The 17,426-nt window shown below is 52.2% G+C and overlaps 10 protein-coding genes across 10 annotated transcripts; 8 read left to right on the top strand and 2 right to left on the bottom strand.

Moving 5' to 3' along the window:
• Positions 1 to 220: 220 nt before the first annotated feature.
• BO66DRAFT_463911 (D-alanine--D-alanine ligase family protein) lies at positions 221 to 1,553 on the top strand (the record flags this gene model as incomplete). The annotated part of the gene is made up of 3 exons (XM_025652438.1): positions 221 to 642; positions 721 to 1,314; positions 1,371 to 1,553. Exons 1-3 carry the CDS (start codon positions 283 to 285, stop codon positions 1,551 to 1,553), a joined length of 1,137 nt encoding a protein of 378 aa, XP_025498389.1. The 5' UTR covers positions 221 to 282.
• A 790-nt stretch (positions 1,554 to 2,343) lies between these two features.
• BO66DRAFT_463907 (uncharacterized protein) lies at positions 2,344 to 2,861 on the top strand (the record flags this gene model as incomplete). The annotated part of the gene is made up of 1 exon (XM_025652437.1): positions 2,344 to 2,861. One exon carries the CDS (start codon positions 2,344 to 2,346, stop codon positions 2,848 to 2,850), a length of 507 nt encoding a protein of 168 aa, XP_025498388.1. The 3' UTR covers positions 2,851 to 2,861.
• A 336-nt stretch (positions 2,862 to 3,197) lies between these two features.
• Positions 3,198 to 5,172, top strand: BO66DRAFT_233266 (FAD-binding oxidoreductase). The gene is made up of 2 exons (XM_025642774.1): positions 3,198 to 3,842; positions 3,895 to 5,172. The coding sequence occupies exons 1-2, from the start codon at positions 3,239 to 3,241 to the stop codon at positions 4,917 to 4,919; spliced, it is 1,629 nt and encodes a 542-aa protein (XP_025498387.1). The 5' UTR covers positions 3,198 to 3,238; the 3' UTR covers positions 4,920 to 5,172.
• A 509-nt stretch (positions 5,173 to 5,681) lies between these two features.
• Positions 5,682 to 6,878, top strand: BO66DRAFT_475666 (uncharacterized protein; the record flags this gene model as incomplete). The annotated part of the gene is made up of 5 exons (XM_025653264.1): positions 5,682 to 5,829; positions 5,901 to 6,058; positions 6,117 to 6,316; positions 6,373 to 6,427; positions 6,501 to 6,878. 5 exons carry the CDS (start codon positions 5,682 to 5,684, stop codon positions 6,876 to 6,878), a joined length of 939 nt encoding a protein of 312 aa, XP_025498386.1.
• Positions 6,879 to 7,144: 266 nt separating this feature from the next.
• BO66DRAFT_396071 (uncharacterized protein) lies at positions 7,145 to 7,802 on the bottom strand. Its single transcript, XM_025648378.1, has one exon. It carries the CDS (start codon positions 7,485 to 7,487, stop codon positions 7,200 to 7,202), a length of 288 nt encoding a protein of 95 aa, XP_025498385.1. The 5' UTR covers positions 7,488 to 7,802; the 3' UTR covers positions 7,145 to 7,199.
• Positions 7,803 to 9,741: 1,939 nt separating this feature from the next.
• BO66DRAFT_415775 (ribonuclease-domain-containing protein) lies at positions 9,742 to 10,215 on the top strand (the record flags this gene model as incomplete). The annotated part of the gene is made up of 2 exons (XM_025649558.1): positions 9,742 to 9,789; positions 9,826 to 10,215. The coding sequence occupies 2 exons, from the start codon at positions 9,742 to 9,744 to the stop codon at positions 10,213 to 10,215; spliced, it is 438 nt and encodes a 145-aa protein (XP_025498384.1).
• Positions 10,216 to 11,438: 1,223 nt separating this feature from the next.
• On the top strand, positions 11,439 to 12,021 carry BO66DRAFT_335871 (putative carbonate dehydratase; the record flags this gene model as incomplete). The annotated part of the gene is made up of 2 exons (XM_025644260.1): positions 11,439 to 11,678; positions 11,731 to 12,021. The coding sequence occupies 2 exons, from the start codon at positions 11,439 to 11,441 to the stop codon at positions 12,019 to 12,021; spliced, it is 531 nt and encodes a 176-aa protein (XP_025498383.1).
• A 217-nt stretch (positions 12,022 to 12,238) lies between these two features.
• BO66DRAFT_396070 (carbonic anhydrase) lies at positions 12,239 to 13,132 on the top strand. Its single transcript, XM_025648377.1, has one exon. The coding sequence runs from the start codon at positions 12,588 to 12,590 to the stop codon at positions 13,068 to 13,070; it is 483 nt and encodes a 160-aa protein (XP_025498382.1). The 5' UTR covers positions 12,239 to 12,587; the 3' UTR covers positions 13,071 to 13,132.
• Positions 13,133 to 13,595: 463 nt separating this feature from the next.
• Positions 13,596 to 14,703, top strand: BO66DRAFT_385159 (uncharacterized protein; the record flags this gene model as incomplete). The annotated part of the gene is made up of 2 exons (XM_025646127.1): positions 13,596 to 14,129; positions 14,179 to 14,703. The coding sequence occupies 2 exons, from the start codon at positions 13,596 to 13,598 to the stop codon at positions 14,701 to 14,703; spliced, it is 1,059 nt and encodes a 352-aa protein (XP_025498381.1).
• Positions 14,704 to 14,920: 217 nt separating this feature from the next.
• BO66DRAFT_360677 (MDR family MFS transporter) lies at positions 14,921 to 16,915 on the bottom strand. The gene is made up of 6 exons (XM_025645016.1): positions 16,814 to 16,915; positions 16,661 to 16,760; positions 16,209 to 16,525; positions 15,842 to 16,153; positions 15,363 to 15,780; positions 14,921 to 15,297 (listed from the first exon to the last, which is right to left on the bottom strand). The coding sequence occupies exons 1-6, from the start codon at positions 16,835 to 16,837 to the stop codon at positions 14,981 to 14,983; spliced, it is 1,488 nt and encodes a 495-aa protein (XP_025498380.1). The 5' UTR covers positions 16,838 to 16,915; the 3' UTR covers positions 14,921 to 14,980.
• Positions 16,916 to 17,426: the final 511 nt, after the last annotated feature.

The following is a 17,426-nucleotide window of genomic DNA, read 5'->3' as shown; positions in this document are numbered from 1 at the left end:
GCACAGCGTAAATTGACTCCAAGCGTGATTTACTCAGATCGGCCACTGAGATGTGATGTGTTAAACTGGCATTGCGTGCGCGAAATGCATCAATGTATGTCCATGCTGACGTGTCCACCGCCTCTTTGTAATGCAAGGGATGATCGCCCGCCATCGCACACTCTGACTGGCCTTGAGACCGAAGTTTCTTCATTACACCATCTTAAGAACCAGTGATGGGCCTCAATTGGGCCTCGCGACTAGTACGGTACCCATTGCCAAAAGCCTACAGCACTCGAAACGATGACCCTCACTCCAATCACGATAGCGTTCTTCTATGAGACAATCTCGCTGTACCTAAGCAAAGGCTACAGCCTGGAGGAATGCCTGGAATTGGACAAAGATGAGGCAATCGACAGCATGATCGAGTCGCTCCGCGGACTAGGATATCGAGTGGTTCCTGTGGGGGACATGGACGAGCTGATCCAGCGCATTGCGAAGGGGGAGCATCGGGGATGGGACTTAGGGTTCTCAATCTCAGAGGGGATGCACGGCGCCGCTCGCGAGGCCCAAATCCCCGGCGTGCTGGAAGCATACCGCATTCCCTGCGTCTTTTCGGACGCTGCAACCCTGACCATGACACTCGACAAAGCAAAGACCAAGGTACCCTCTTCTCATGCATCAACTCTGTCCACTCGACGAGCGACGCGATCGTGCTAAGCCCAGATTCCTGCCTCGTAGATGATGTTCCAATACTACGACATCGCCACCGCGCCGTTTGCCGTCGTCCCACCAACGTCCCAGAATCCCCTTGAAGATGTGCAAGCAAGCCCTCACGCAGTCGAGTTGACCGCATATCCGTTGTTCATCAAGCCATCCTGTGAAGGAAGCTCGAAAGGCATTTATCCGTTCTCCAAGGTTCACAACCAAGCGGAGCTTGAACTGGGGGTACAAAAGCTGCAACGTCAGTTTCCTGGGCAAAGTATCCTGGTCGAAAGTTATCTTGCTGGCCGTGAGTACTCGGTGAGTCTGATCGGCACCGGTCAGACCGCACGTGTGCTTGGGACCTTGCATCTGGACTGGGAGGCTGCGCAGAAACGCCACGGGACACAATCCGAGAGTGAGAAGGATCCGTTCACGAGAGGGTTCCTGGACGTCGATGCCAAGAACCGAGCGAACGATAAAGATGTGATGAAGTTTGCGATCGACTCGTGGGACCCGGAGGTAGCGGCAGTCGAGGCGCTCGCCTTGCGGGTGTGGCGAGCCATGGGCTTCCGTGACGTGGGACGAGTTGATATTCGGTGCTCAGCCGATGGGAGACCGCATGTTATCGAGGTCAGTTATCAGCCACCCCTCCTAGGAATTGTCAAAGTCATGCTGAAACTACTCAGGTCAACCCTTTGCCTGGATTATGTCCAGGGTATTCTTTCCTGAGCGAGACGGCTCGTCACCATGGAGTATCGCACCAGGAACTTCTTGCTCTGGTGATTGAGAGTGCAGTAGGAAGATACCCACATCTCGCGCAAAGGTCACTGGAGCTGAAACAAGGAGGTTTCAAAACCAAAGCGCAGTGAGCGGACAGCATTGTTTCCTATGGATGTAGGTGTATGTAGGAGCTTGCGATATCTGCCGGTCCTTGCCTAGAGCATCGCAGCCAACCGCGACGGGGTCTTAGTCTGGGTCACGGAAAGCACGAGTGTTGGCGAAGTCGAAGGCTTCTCGCTTCCAAGGTCCATTGGTAGTCCGTGACGAAAAGGAGTACGGTACTAGTATACTTTGCCGCGGATCGTTAAAGAAGCTATCCGAGAACCAGGTTCTTCCGTAAAGGACTTCAGGCTTAAGGCTTAGTCATAGAGCAATTCTTGAGAGAGTCAAGACTGCAATTAGTAAGCTCGAGCCTCGAATAGTAATTTGTGAGTGAATAAGAGTGCATTTATTGAACAAAGGGTAGAGCCTTCTTTATTATCTTCGTTGTATTGTGAGATTATAAAGAAAGCCCAGATAAGCTAAGCATGAGCAATAGTAGTGCTTTGCTACTGCATAGAACTTTCTTCCAACATCCAATGTAAAGTTCAGGTAACACGTGCTGCATTATCTTTTGACTTATGAATGGACCTATCTTGCCTGATGCTTCATGGCTTTATTCCATCACTGCAACACCCTGTGAGCCTGTTGATATACGTTGAACCTCTTGATTGCTCTAGCCTGGGTTTGGCACTTTGACCAACTTTGACAAATAGCCTTTCAGAATAGAAGACAAAGGCTTTCCCTCTCAGTACACTGCCTGAGACCTGTATGCCACAACGCTCAAAAGGTATATATGTCCCAGCAACGGCATCAAAATCACTCCACAAACAACCCACAATGGCTCGCACGCCGCCCCGTAACGCTCAGATGGGCTCCAGAGCATCAGATTATATTCTTATTACCATGGCTGATAGCATCTTAGTGAGTGTTTTGCGGCAGGCGTTCGAAGGGGAGCCGGGATTCGACTTTCGAGTGATCCAGGGGCCAGGCGGCCAAGAACCACAGGCAGTCAGCGTGTTTAAGGATGGCAAGTGTTTCCAACACATACTCCTGGGCGCACTCAACAAGCCAAATACCGCTAGGGTTCTTCTGGAGCCCAAGCTGGAGGAGATGCGACAGGTAGCCCCCCCTGAGTGGGAGATGGTTCTCGGGTGTGCATACCAGGATGGCAAAATCATGGTATGGAAGCACGTTCGCAATGCCATTGGTGATGTCCCGGTCAAGCCCATGGAGATCCGAGGCGTCCGCATTTACAATCTCCAAGACTCGTTCGAGAAGGGACTGTTCCTGGGCATTTGTTTCTTGATCAAGGGTCACGTTACCAAGCAGCAATCGGTGAATTGATGAGGTTCTTCTCGGTTTCCACACATAAGAACAGCGACCAACTCAGCAGCTTCCAAGAGATCAGTGTCATAAAACGTAACGATTTACCATCTCTGATCATAGGCATAATCCACGGGTCTTCTAATAAAAAGCAGTCTTCCATCAATGAATCCAGAATGTAAATCCAAAAATATCTAGTTTTCTTTAGTGCTGACATGCCCCAACTATGCGCCTCCAATGGGGGGGCAGCACACCCGCTTGGTCTTGCTTACTGTGGGTCTGAACCCGTGTATCAGTGCGGCTGGCTAGAGACATTTAAAGACGTCTTCTCTCTCCTTTCTCTCTCCTTTTTTTTTCTGCTTACGACTGTGGATTTCCGGAATGCTCTGTTGCCTGATGACATACCATCATGGGCGCTCTTCTCCCTTCGGTGGCCATTGCGACAGTCCTGGTAGTGCTGGTGTTCCGCTTCTTGGGCAGGTTAAGCTCACCACCTGAATTGAAACCTGCCCTGCAGGATGAAATCCCCCCAATTCCCCATCCTCTGGGCGAAAGGCTAGTGAAGGCTCTCCCGCAAGGGAGCGTGCTACTCCTCCACCGCGACGGTGAACTCTTCCGCCAATCGCTTAGCACCTATTTCGCCCGACAGGAGCGCGACGTGGTTCAAGCGGTCATTGTCCAGCCACGCACCACTCAAGAGGTGTCGACCACGATCCAAATCCTCACGCAGGAGCATCAGCGGCGACAAAGCTCCGGAGCGCTGTCCGATGACACTCTGTTCGCTGTTCGAGGCGGAGGGCAATCCCCACTGACGGGAGCTGCGAGTGCCAAGGGCGGCGTCCTGATCGATCTCACCCACTTCCGCGAGGTGACGGTCGCCGAGGACCGAGAAAGTGTGGTGATTGGAGCTGGATCCCGGTGGGGCGATGTCTCGCGCACCTTGGACGAGTTGAATCTCGGCGTGGTGGGAGGCAGAAGTGCCGATGTCGGAGTGGGCGGGTTTACGTTAGGAGGTATAAGTCAATCACCACATCGTCTTGTCAACGTACTAACACATTCAACCAGGCGGAATCTCCTTCTTCACTCCCAGGTATGGATTAGCATGCTCAAATGTCATTGCATACGAGGTTGTGCTGGCCTCGGGGGAGACAGTCACTGCCACGGCGAGCTCCCATCCGGAACTCTGGCGGGCACTGAAGGGTGGCTCCAACAACTTCGGCATCGTCACTAGATTCACCGTGCGCTGCTTTCCCTCGAGCCCCATCTGGAGCGGTTACATATATGCACCCGGCTCGCAATGCACCAAAGCTCTTCTGGCTCTTCATGACAGCGTCAAGCGGATGGATCCTAAGAGCAGCGGTGCGGAGGTGGACAGTTATGCCGCGGGAGCCATTGTCTGCGATGTTTATCTTCAGCCCATCAGTATGCGGCTGCTTGCTCTACAGCTGGCTTATACCAAGACACCAGAATCCCCGAAAAAATGGCCGGCCTTTTGGCAACGTTCTGGCTTCTCCGCCCTGTGGAGATACTGGAGCACCCACAAGGTGCAATCTGTCACTTCCGCCGTCGAGGAGGTCAACCGAGGCTGTTGGCCCAGTAAGCGAAGCTCGTTCGGGACTACCACAATCAAGAATGACTTGACTACCATCATGGCCGCCCGCGACGTTTTTCGAGAGGCAACAGCGTCCCTGCGCAAGGTGGAGGGGTCTATGTGGACAATGGTCATGCAGCCTCTGCTGTCCTCGTGGACCGCAAAGGGCGACCCCAATGTCATCGGTGTCCACGAGAGCACAAACGAGCCACTAATCATCATTAATATGTCAATTGACTGGGACGGTGCACATAACGACGAGTATGTTTACTCGGTGGTCCGTGGGATTCTGGCCAAGATAAACGCTATCGCTGAAGCCAATGGCAGGAGTCATCCTTACCGGTACTTGAACTACTGCGAAAACTGGCAGCGTCCAGTGGTAGGGTACGGCGAGCAGAACTTGGAGTTACTGAGGAAAATAGGCCAGCAGTATGACCCAGACGGTCTATTTCAGACAGGCTGTACCGGGGGCTTCAAGTTGTCGGCGTCGGCGGATTAATCGTTAGAAATGCTCGATGGATGTCTTTAGATTTGTATGACATGCGTCTCATTGACTACGCTTGGAATCGCCAAACGGATGAATAGCAGGATCGATTATCTGAGGTGTACAGCGCTACGCCTCGGTGGAAGCATTGAGAACGAGCAACCCATAGACCTCAGCACAAGATATTCCAAGGCTTTGATGATTTTAGGCATGTTTTGCATATCGTCAAGGGCACCGGTGTTGCTAGCGGGCGTTTATAAGCCTCACTGCTCCTGTTGAATCTCCCTTTTCTTCGATTACATAGTAGGATGCTTCTCAGTGCGGTAGCCTTTGATATTCCAATATATGTGGAATTCTCGCCACTGTGATAGAAACTACTATCAATGTTTCACTCTATGCTTTTAGTCCTTCTTTGAAGCAATGAACACTCAATGAAGATTTGGTAGAGTCACAGCGACACAGTGCAGGTGTAAGGCAGAGTGCATATTCCGGAAAGCGACAGGATGATCTGAGGATTCAGTATGATAGACTGTCGGAGGAAAGGGCCGCAGAGCGATATGTGCAACCCCAGAGAAAGAACATGTCTATACCTCAAGTTCCTTGATCTGAGCTGCTTTCGCGAAGTCTTCGGCTTGTTTGATAATCTGAAAGTGTTTCCGTTAGCCCTGTCAAATCATCAAGAACGCGTGATGCAAGTTCAGGCAAGACGTCTTAGTTCAGGTCCATGGTTCAAGCAACACGTACCTCGTCATATTTGGTCACAGCTTCTTTGATACCATGGCTAATATTGGACTCTCTGATAGCCAACAATGGAGACCTGGTGCCCCTTTCAATCTTGTCGGTGGCCTTGATGACTGGCTCAAGCGTCTCTCCCAAATGGCGAAAGGTGTCTTGACTGGACTCCTCGCCAAAGCCCCAAAACGATGTATGTCAGCCCTCCGCTAACACTGTCGTTGGTTGTCGTAGTAGAGTGTAGGTTTCCACTAACAGAACTAGCGTTTGCGATTCGTCTTCCAGCGGAGGCACTCTCTCCCCAGCTCGGCGAGGTAGCGAAAGTCCCAGCCACTCCTTCGCCACAGGGAAGTGCGACGGGAAGCTCTCAGGCTTCCGTCAAGACCAACGGAACGAAGAAGGATCCTGTGAAGGAATACTTGGTATGTAGAACTGTGTCACGATACCGGCGTGCTGTTTACTGACAAGAAACCTCCCCAGAACACCGTTCCTGGTGTTCCCTTTTTCTACGTGGGTGATGACTCCAAGGTCACGGTCACGCAGAAGAGGACTGCCTTGAGCTTTGGCGTGAATTATGCGAACACTACTAGTGAGACAAAGACTTCTAGCCAGGATCAGACAGTCGGGAATGCTGCCTTGAGTTGGGAGGCCCGCGGGGGAGATACAGTGCTTTGCTCAAAGTAAGCCCGAGCTCTTGACCCTCTCCGATGGCAAAGGAGCTAAAGACTCTCTTCAGCCCTTCAGCATGGGCAGCGACCGTGAAAGACTATTTTTATTGGAGAATCACCGAGGTGAGTTTTAGATTGCAACTGCAAGCTTTTCTCGACGACACCTGGTCTAATTCCAGTGACTGAATCGATATAGCAATCGCAAACAGTGTTCCTCGTCAGCGTGATCGACGGTATCGATCCTAACATGGCGCACAAGGTGGAGTACCCAGACCAGGAGCATGGAAGCACTCCAGACAACACAAAGCTCACGGAAAGAGAGCTCATCAACAAGGCAACCAACCTACTTCAGGGTCCAGAGATCTCCAAACCGATGCAGGTTATACTCAACGCTTACAAGGGCGACAGTGACAAGAGGCAATATAATGACTGGGTCACAAAAGAGAAGCCCCACAAGGTTGACCTTCGGAGATTAAAGAACGTGACGAGCGCATGGTCAGACATTTCGCCCTCACAGCAGATCTACTACATTATCTTTTTCCACAAGGAAAAGAAGCTGAATGTGTTCTCTTGAGTCCGATCGAGGCAATCACCACCCAGTAGAAGGACTTGCTGGCATACTCAGCCCCAGATTTCGCAGTCCGGACGAGCCTTTTCCAGAGGCAGTGTGGTGCCGTGGTTGTGTCTGTCTTTGTGTAATTTCATACTAGGAAGCCTCGATGAAGGGTATTCATGGCATCTATCCATTGTATTGCATTTCCATGTCTCGTTATTGCTCTGTGCCTTCGCCTGGGGCTGTTGACAATTGTGATACAATTCCCATTACTAGATAGCTCCTACTCCATATCCAATGAACTTGGTACAACGCTCCTAACACTTGGTTGCATCCTTTCCATCAAGCCTTCACCACAAATCCGTAAATGTTGTTCGAGGCATTGATATCACCCACCCCCTGCACGGTTCGATATACCTGCGAACAACTTCCTTTCATGTTGTACACTTGCAGTGTCCGAGCGCCCGATGATCCCGACCAGCTAATTTTCGCGCCCTTGGGGATGTTGACAGCGGTGCAGCGCTGAGGGTTGGTGCCCGTCCATTTCTGACCGTTGGCGCGAAGCTCCCAGGCGGCAGCAGTGGTGGATGTGCCTAGAAGGAATGTGATAGCCAGGGTAGCAAGTTTCATTGTGAAGGACCGTTGGACAGAGTTGCGATAGTGTGGTTGCGGTCACAATATATCTTTGAGGAGTTACCCAGCAGATGGCAAGCCTTCATCGGATGCCGGGTGAGTAATCGGCATGTGCTTCAATTGGCTTTCGGAGGGGTGAAGTCTCTGGGTTTTTATACCTTTCGAGCATTGTACAGCAGCAAAGGCTGACACTGACTGACATCATGCGAGCTCGATTATACGAGGAACCTTTCGCTCGTTCCGTCAATGCATTGTTGGGGAATGGCATTGTTTTCCCTGGTTGCCTTCGAGCTGGCCGGATTTGGCAATTTTAGTGGCGAAGATAAGTCGGTTGCCGAGGATTCATCGATTTTACCAAGGATGCAATACGAGAGAATCGACCGTTGATACGGCATGAACCTATCTCAATTTCCCTCATATTGAGAACTCTTGGGCAGTTCTGGTGCATACTATGATGTTTGGAAGACATGCACAACATCATGTGGAGCCAGGTTGGTAAGCAAGCAGGGAGAGATTATGGATGCATATCGGGGCACAACGCAGGGCGCGCGAAGGTAGATCTGCTGGAAAGTCCATTCACAACCACTGTGAGCCGAACAATCCTAACAAGAGTCTGAGTCCCAAGCACCTACTGTCCTGCTGCCACTTCCCTTCTTTTCCCCAAGTTGAAACCATTAAGTATGGTTGGATCAGGGATAGTATTAGTGCTAAGCCCGAAACTGCATAAGCGGCATTGTGGCGATGCTTATGTAATTTATGTCGACTTATGCGAACAGTCCAGCCCACCTGTCACCACAAAAGCTTTCAACAAATCTCTCAACGGGTGGCAATAAGACATAGATATGTCTCGTCTTCGAAGCTCGGCTGACAGCACGAAGTAGCGAATGGGCTGATGTCCAGCCAGTGCTTTTCCGCCACCCTCAAAGTACAGTCTACTGCTACCCACAACATGAACGGCACCAACCAGCCAGTATCTGTGCCCAGTGTTTTGCTGGTATTATTATGAAACCTCATCAACCCTCGACAACTTCATTTCTTCAGTAGATTTGGTCCTTCCCTCCGCTTGCTGCGATATATACTCGCCCCGAATGTGAAACCTGTAGACCGTGGTCTATGCTAGAGGTGATGTAACGGAGTTTACTGCATTCGGTAAGCGTCGAGCGGCGATCTACACGCAAACTGTGCCGGTAATGCAGCAGATCTAGACCTTGGCGAAGATGCGACTGCGGCGGCGGCGGCAGCAGCGGCAACAGACAATGATGATGTCGTCAATCATGCTGGAACGCGCGCACGACCTGGTCGGGGGCGGCGCGCCCAGTAGGTCTCGGTTAGAAATATGTCTGAAAATTCGATGGTAAGGTTTCGATACGCGACGCGAACAAGAGTTACTGGCGCTTCGCAGTTTAACCGGGCCCTGGGCATGAATTCGGTTCAAGTGAACGAGACGGCGCGCGTTGCTCAGCTTGAAGCTCAATGGAAAACAGTGGAAGAGAACACACTTTAACCACAAATTCTCACTTCATGTTTGCAAGGCCCTGGATAACTGATGATTTACGCGAGTCAGTACCTTCTCATCTCGTGCCCCGGGCCACATACCAGTTGGCAGTCCATCACACCAGTGCACAATGCCTCACACTGTACTTCATAGATAAAGCCGAACATCTGTAAGGACCGGTGCTGGAGCTCAACCACGTGCTCAGGTATAGGCCCTGATACGGCGAGGTCGCACTTAGGCTGCATGCTTCTCCAGCCGGCTGAATCATCATCTCTGTCAGTACACTGTCACATGCTTGTGTCGTTATCGTCGATTGAGTGCAGGGAAGGATCTCCGGCGGAGTGTCAGGCTGACGGGGACTGCCGCGAGGACCGGACGCGGTGAAGATCCGCAGGCACCCAATCTATATCAATCTATATCAATCTATATCAATTTAGATTGATGTGACAGAACTCTTCATGCTTGCGAATTCGACAACGTGCCGGCCTTGGCTGGTCTTGGCCCCTTCTTGGCATGGAGTTATCTTATCACACACTTTAGTCGAGATGCTGGTTGCTTGTCTTGCAGGTCGGTGATAGGAGATGGCCGATGAGGAGAACGAAGAGAGTATGAACGGCAACGATTACGATGAAGACGGCGCCGACGACGACATAAATAGTCTGTAATTGCCAGGGGTGAAGAGATATTAGCCACACACTTGCAGTGACATCCCTCCTCCCCAGATCAGCGAGCGATCCAGCAGGCCAGCCAGACATGATGTTTCAATTGCAGGTGGGAGACATTGCCTTTCGATTGCCACTCGACGTGGGTGATGTCGATATACTGACTCAAGCCGAATAGACCGCACTCGCGTGCCTCCCTCCCCTCCTCTCCGCCGCACTGGCCTCCCCCTTCCCCAAGGAGAAGGTCGAGCGTGCCAGCTGTGCCTATACTTGTGGAAGCCACTGCTACACCTCCAGTGCGGTGAGTGCGGCGCAGGCAGAAGGCTACTCGCTGTACAAGTCCGGTGAAACTCTCAACGACTACCCGCATGTCTACCATGACTATGAGGGCTTCGACTTCAGTGTCTCGGGGACCTACTATGAGTTCCCGATCTTGAGCGATGGCGACGTGTATGACGGGGGATCTCCTGGGGCCGATCGGGTCATCTTCAACACAGCGGACAAGTTGGCGGGGGTGATCACTCACACTGGAGCCAGCAGTAGCAGCGGCTTTGTTGAATGTACTTAGTGTTTTCTCTCGCCTGGACTGCGGGAGTGGCAGGTCTTTCTTCAGATGCGACCGGGGTTATTAAGCCTGCTCTCTCTCACAACTCCGGTGGTAACTGGCTAGCATATCTGAGCACCGAGTCAAATTGCATACCATCGTCAGTGTTGTTCGTAGTCTGTGTTTGGACGTGAATCAACTGTGTTCATTTAGGTCTGTTTCTGACTTGTGAGCATTATATACTGTAACAGAGGAAAGTGTTTCGTCATTTCTCTCTATTACCGGCGTGGACGACAACGGTGTCAGATCCCTCAGCAAGAAGGATGATATCAATCTTCAAGCAATTGCTTGACCCACCGGGAGGGGGGCGGATCCATGGATCGATAAATCCATGGCTCCAGTCCCGGCCGAACTCTCGGCCCCTGCATTCTTCTTTATTGATTCATTTTCTTCTTCAGCCCCACTCGCCCTCCTTCGGCCTTCGCTCCGAGCCTTCTTCTACATAGTACATAGTACGTACCTCGACGAACCCGGGAGTATCGACCTCTGTCGCTGACTCGCGTCAAGACTCGCCCCCGGCTAGTCAAATCTAGTCATTGAAGGCCAGAGTATTGGAGTCATGGCTCAGGAAACTATAGGTCAACATCCGGAGAGTTCTTGTGGTTTGTCCGGAGCTGACGTTTCGGCATATTTTGGCATATATTGCCGAGTCGTAGCTCATCTGGCCAGGGAGGGAGAGGGTACGGCCGAGTAACGAACGTGCTGAGATCGGGCCCGAGAATTGTGACGAAAGATTGTCTGGATCAGGGGCAAACATACTGTTCGGCATGGAGTTCAGCCCGCTCCTATGATGGCCAACCCTTCGGCCGATAACACAACACACGAGGAAATGGAGAGAAGCTCGGAAATTGCCTGCATACCGTCATGCGGAGGGTCGATCAAATAATGGCCGGGATTTGAGCCCACCGAGATATCTCCGCTTCGGCCGAGTCCACTTGGCCTTGACAATCGATGGTCGATACATTTATAGTTGCGCGTGTTTCAAGTCATTGCCCGACGGAAGTACTGGGGCAACCTCTCTCTATGTCCAGCTGTATAAGAACCACTCTTGATCACCAAGCATTTCAGCCTCACCGCATCAACATCTCTCGCACACAATTCTACTGATGTTCTGCTCTCGTCCCGCGGCTTTCCCCCGACTTCTTCGACCCCAATTCGTGCCCTCCCGCGCCGCACCACTTCACACCATGAGAGACCAACTCCGCACCCGCTACGAGCTTCGTCAGGTGCAATCAGACTCGATGCCCTGGCAGCGAGCCTCGGAGAAGCAGGTGCTGTGGATTGGCTGCTCGGATAGTGATTACGATGAGCTGGAGACTCTGGGTCTCCGGGCCGATCAGGTTTTGGAGTATCGCAATCTGGGGAACATGGTGATCGACGACCTTTCTTGTCAGACTACGCTGGGCTATGCATTGGAGCAACTCAAGGTCAGTGAGGGAATCGACGTTTCGCTCCATCCAGCTAACAATGGGGTGGCAGATTCGGGATATTGTCGTATGCGGGCATTACGGCTGTCACATTGTTCAGGGGAAGCCCAACCCTTGCGTTCCGGAGCCTTGGAGCAGAACCCTTGACATGGTTCGTTCGGCGCACAATCACGCGCTCGACCAAACCAGCGGTCAAGAACGGGACCGAGCCATGGTCGAATTGAACATCCTCGGCCAGGTGCAGTCGTTGAGTCAAGCACATGACCACGATGTGCAGGTCTTTGGGGTGGTGTATGACCGCGCATCGAAAACGGGATACCAGATTACTGAGGCTGGTTGTTGAAGTTGATGTTAGATTATTGTTGGATAGAGAAATGATACCCAATAGAGCGAATTATTTGATCTGCTGCTGCTACTGCTACTGATGATGATGATGATAAGATAAGGCAGGAACTGCGTGGCGGGTTGGAATGGGCAGCCGTAGGCCAGCGGGCGGGGCACATACAGAACACACGTGGCAGTTCCTCTCTTTCCCCCTCCTCTTGGTTCCCACAGTCCCAGTCGCAATTAACATCACATCATTACACCAAATCCACCTCCCCCCTCCCCCCACAATGTGCTCTTCCAAAGAAACCCCCCAAGAATCGGTCCCCGAGTATCTCAAACACTCCCATGAGCGGGTGTTTGAGAACAACCGGGCGTGGGTGGCCGCCAAGAAGCAGGAAGACCCCGCTTTCTTCGAGAAACTCAACGCTGGCCAGACCCCCGAATATTTGTAAGAGACAGACTGACTAGCTGTTTGAGAGACGGTGGTAGTAGCACGGAGACTGACCTTGTGGACCCCCCCGGGATTCTTTCCAATGCAGATATATTGGCTGCAGTGACAGTCGCGTTCCCGCCAATGAGATCATGGGGTTGGAGGCCGGGGAGGTGTTTGTTCACCGCAACATTGCCAACCTGGTCCCCAACACCGATCTCAACGTCATGTCCGTCATCAACTACGCCGTTCGTCACCTCCACGTCAAACACATTGTCGTCTGCGGCCACTACCAGTGCGGCGGCGTCAAGGCCGCCATGAGCCCCTCCGACCTGGGCCTGCTCAACCCCTGGTTACGCAACATAAGGGATGTCTACCGTCTGCACGAGCGCGAGCTGGATGAAATCAAGGATGAGACCGCCCGCTACAAGCGCCTCATCGAGTTGAATGTCGTCGAGTCGTGCCGCAATATCATCAAGACTGCCGCCGTGCAGCAGAGCTTCCACGAGCACCAGTTCCCCGTCGTGCATGGCTGGATCTTTGACATGGAGACCGGCCTGCTCCGAGACTTGGAGATTGACTTTGAGGAGACGCTGCGGGACATCAAGAAGATCTATAACTTGGCGCCGGTCTGAGGAACAGCCGGGTGCATCACTAGAAAATATATTGCCCCAATGCAAGAACTGTTCAATCGTTGTGGTTCCCCAGAACATATGCGCACGAGGCTGGAATGGTACAAGAAGGGATGAAGGGCTATCGTATGATCGGCTGATCGCATCATGTGGCAGCCCGGCGGCGAAAGCCGACAACTGCCTTGTAAACAACTACCAGCACCCATCGGCATGCCTAGTTCATGGCTGGCTCGGATCATCTCACAGCAAAATTTAACACTGTCGCGAAGCTTCCCAACCCGCCGATTCGGTGAAGGAGTTGGGGTAAATGTATGATTCCCGGCATTTGGCTCCGTTATACACTGCATCCGATCATGATGAGGTATGTCCGGAAATATCCAAATGAGGTCACACCGGGCTATCTCTAGGGTCTCACTGCCCTGCAATTTCTCATCCAACTTCCATCACCGTCAGTTCTCTGCACACACGTGGCACTCGCAATAACACATCATGCCAGACGAGATCTTAAAATGTGCTCCATCTCCAGCCATGGAGTGTTCCCTCGAGACCCTGGATCCGGATGGGGACGCGGTATTACTGATCACCGGTGCAGCTTCGGGCCGATTCCTGGTCTCATCAAAAATCCTAACTCTTGCCTCGCCCGTCTTTGCAAAACTCTTTACATCGGGGTTCCGCGAGGGGAACCAGATGAAAGATTCGACTCGTCCGACCCTAACTCTACCTGAGGATAGTCCAGGTGCCATGAGGACAATTCTACAAGCTCTTCACTACCAAGGGTCTGAAGATGAGGACTCGTTGAGTGCGAGGCATCTGGCCGTCATCGCTGTTCACTGTGACAAGTACGACTGCAACAGTGCTCTCCGGCCTTGGATCTGGAACTGGCTTGGCCGATTTACTCATATCGAGACGCCAGAGGATCATGGCTATCTCCTTCTCGCTGCATATCTCTTTCATTGCGCAGAGCACTATGCCAGACTTTCTATCCAAGCCCAAATTAACCTCCCTCCCCGGTTTGCCGACACCTGGGACGAGGCAGACCTCCTGGGCCTGCTTCCGTCAAGTGTTTGTCGTAGGTTCTCCACGCCCGAGACGATGGCAGATATTCTAATAGGCAAAAGGCGACCTAGGCAACCACATACAGAAACAACTACGGGCCATCCACGAACTACTTCAAGCGGGCGAGGTAGCTCTTGCAACGGATAGCAGTTGCGCGCGGATGGATTGCCGGTTGTGCAAATCATGCGAGAACACTTACCCTGCGACGGAGAGAAAATGCCCCTTCTGCAGTTCCAGACAGTGGGACAAAGAGTATTGTACACGGGAATTGCGCATTGCTCAGTATTTCGACAGGCTGACAAGGGCTGGGCTCTGGCCTTCCGTGCGGCCATTTGAGAAGTGCTCAATGGCTGAGATTCGAATGCGCATTTCGGAAGCGAAGGGGTATTGTACCCACCAGTGTGAAGGAGATCCCTGTCCCCTCGGACTGCAGGTAAAAATATTGGTGGATGCCGTTGAGCAGGCGATTGCTCAGACTGCTGCGTTGGTCTGGCGGCCAATCCATCTTTCATCGACTGAATGCGAGCCCGCTCGTTGCTCTACTGATGAAATTGAATGCCCCGTGACACAGACAGCCTGATATATGGGTCTCTCAATGCAACTGATTCCATGTCAGAACCAAATACTATCTGAGAATGCAATGTTTATCTTATCGAGTGGGTATGTCTCTTGTAGAAGGTACAGCATACATACTAAGTTACATGATTGCCGGTGGTTGTTGATCCTCTTCCGCCTACTGTCTTGGGCATTTCTGCCGGCCTGGTGCACGAACTCCCGCACCCCATCAAATCTACCGCCGCGTAACTCCCACCCCACCTCCACCGTACGTCTCAACAACCCAAGCAACGAGCTGAGGCTCATACTGCGCCTCCAGCAGCCTTGTTCAACCTCTCTCCATGCAGTCTCTTCCAGCTACCAAAGAAACCAATGATTGTGCTGAGGCCAAAAGCAGCCACGGTGATGGCGAAGACCGCCTTCAACCCAACCACATATGCGTCAATCACGACAGGTACTTGCGAGGATGGGAATGCTTGGCGAATCTGCGTGGCCCCGATTCCCAGAACCACGGATGGATTAAGATCGGGGAGTCGGCGGGCGACCACCTGGAGCAGCTGATTGTTGAAAGCGGATTGTGCGGCGGAGAGGAAGAAAGACCCGCCGACGGTCATCAAGACTACCGGTGGGAATCAGCAGATCGTTCTCGCTAGACATTGTCGGGTGAGGAAGGACATGACTTACAATTCACAATGGACGCCACTTGCGACATGTCCTCGGGTGCCGCATGAACCTGTGCGTTGGAAAGAGCGACCTGAAATGTCCACCCAATCGGAAATCCCACCAGGATCTGATACCCAATCCACTGGCCAGTCGAAGTGTGGGTGTCCATGGTATAAAAGAGCCCGCACCCGATGGTTCCTATCGCGCCGCCAATCACCCAGAACAAAGGCACGATGCCGATCTTGGATAGTGCAACCCCTTGGACAATGGCGGCAATTGTCAAGGGAATGATGAGGGCAAGCATCTTGACCCCGGACCCGATGGGACTACTGTTGTAGACACTTTGGAAGTAGATGGGGAAGTAGTACAAGATTGTGAAATACGCCCCACCGAAGAAGAACATGAAGATGGAGCCGACAAAGACGTAGCGTTGCATGAACTATCCCCACCCGGGCAATTAGATCATCTGCAAGCCACGACGGATCTGGACTGTGACTTACCAGTCGCGGAACTATCATTGCATGCTCTCTTTGGTAGATCTCCCATGCGATGAAGACCCCCAGAATGAGGACGAAACCCACCAGCAAGCCGACCACGACGCTACTCTTCCAGGAATGTGTTTGACCACCATACTGCAGTGCTAAGATATATGAGATAATCAACCCCATCACGAGAGCGGCACCGACAAAGTCCATGTGCAACAACTTCTCGCGCAGAGTGGCTCGCGCGGGCATTGCATTGGCCGGGGCCTGGAAGAATACGATGATAATCACCGCCGCAAACCCCCCAATGGGTAGGTTAACGTAGAAGCACTAGAACAGGGTCAGCAATCAGAAGAGAAACGGAAGGCAAGATTCATGACCCTACCCAGCGCCACGTCACCTGATCGGTAAAGGCGCCTCCGATAAGGGGACCGAGAACCGCAGCGATGCCGTATGTGGCGCCGGTATACCCTAACAACTGCGGACGTTTTTCAGGAGGGGCGGCGAATCCAAGTATGGTGAAGATTCCCACCGTCACCCCAGCTCCGCCCAAGCCTGCAATTGCCCGGCCCACTATCAGAGTTGTGGGATCTGGGGCGACTCCACAAAGGAGGCTTCCCAGTTCAAAAATGAACAGGCCAATAAGGAACCATAGTTTGATGGGAAAGAACTTATAGACCTTTCCCCAGGTCGATTGGAACCCTTGCAAGTATTAGCCGTCAAAGTGCGTCAAAATGTTGCGACCAATCCTTGAGAACGGTCTATAGATCAAGAAAAAGTCCATGGTCTCTGCGGACTGTCAGCCTGGCGTGGGCAACTCGCACCGTCATCACTCACCACCGCCAAAGGTCATGAAGTATACCGCTCCGTACCACGAAACCTTGTTCAGATCATGGAATTGATCGGTGATTCTAGGGATAGCGGTTCCAAGAATGGTCTAGCACCAATCTCAATTAGCTCTGCGCTGCGTCATGAGGTCTGTCAACGCACGTTATCAAGAGACACCAGAAACATGGCCAGCAGGAGTGAGAGAACAATGGCAGCCAAGCGAGTACCGTGCGGATAGCCATCATTGACCGGGGCTTGCGCGTCGATGGCTTGGAATTTGGTGGTAGTGGGTGTAGAGAGTGATGCCACTGTCGTGTTCGACCCCGGTGGAGAGTCTTGGGTGCCCGTTGGCTTTTCTGGTGCGAAAGGTGTGCGCTCTGTCATTGTAATGATTGTGTGGAAATTGGACTTAGCTTACGCACTAAGACAAAACCCACGAGATTTATGTGAATGTAGTCTCCCTGCTATATGACCTAATTTGGCTTCAGTAAGCAGATACCTCGTCCGAATCTCTCCAAATCCACCGTTTGCCAGCCGCGTCGGCCGAACACGAGCCCCCCCTTAGGAATGCAGAAATTCCTACAGTTGATCTCGTAACCGCTTATCGTGTCTTCTAAAGCAGGGCGTGTCCAGTGAGGAGATTATACGGCTTCAAACTACCCCTAGTTTCATGGTAACCATTGCTATCAGGCTTGGATACAAGGTCCTTGGCCGCAATCATGTCCAATCGTCTGAAGGGATCAGCCTGATCAGTGTCACATATACCATCTAACCA

The sequence above is a fragment of the Aspergillus aculeatinus genome (assembly GCF_003184765.1).
Source record: "Aspergillus aculeatinus CBS 121060 unplaced genomic scaffold BO66scaffold_77, whole genome shotgun sequence".
In the NCBI taxonomy this organism is placed as follows: domain Eukaryota; kingdom Fungi; phylum Ascomycota; class Eurotiomycetes; order Eurotiales; family Aspergillaceae; genus Aspergillus; species Aspergillus aculeatinus.
The sequence above is the reverse complement of the archived record's forward strand: the minus strand, read 5'-3'. Positions and strand labels throughout refer to the sequence as shown.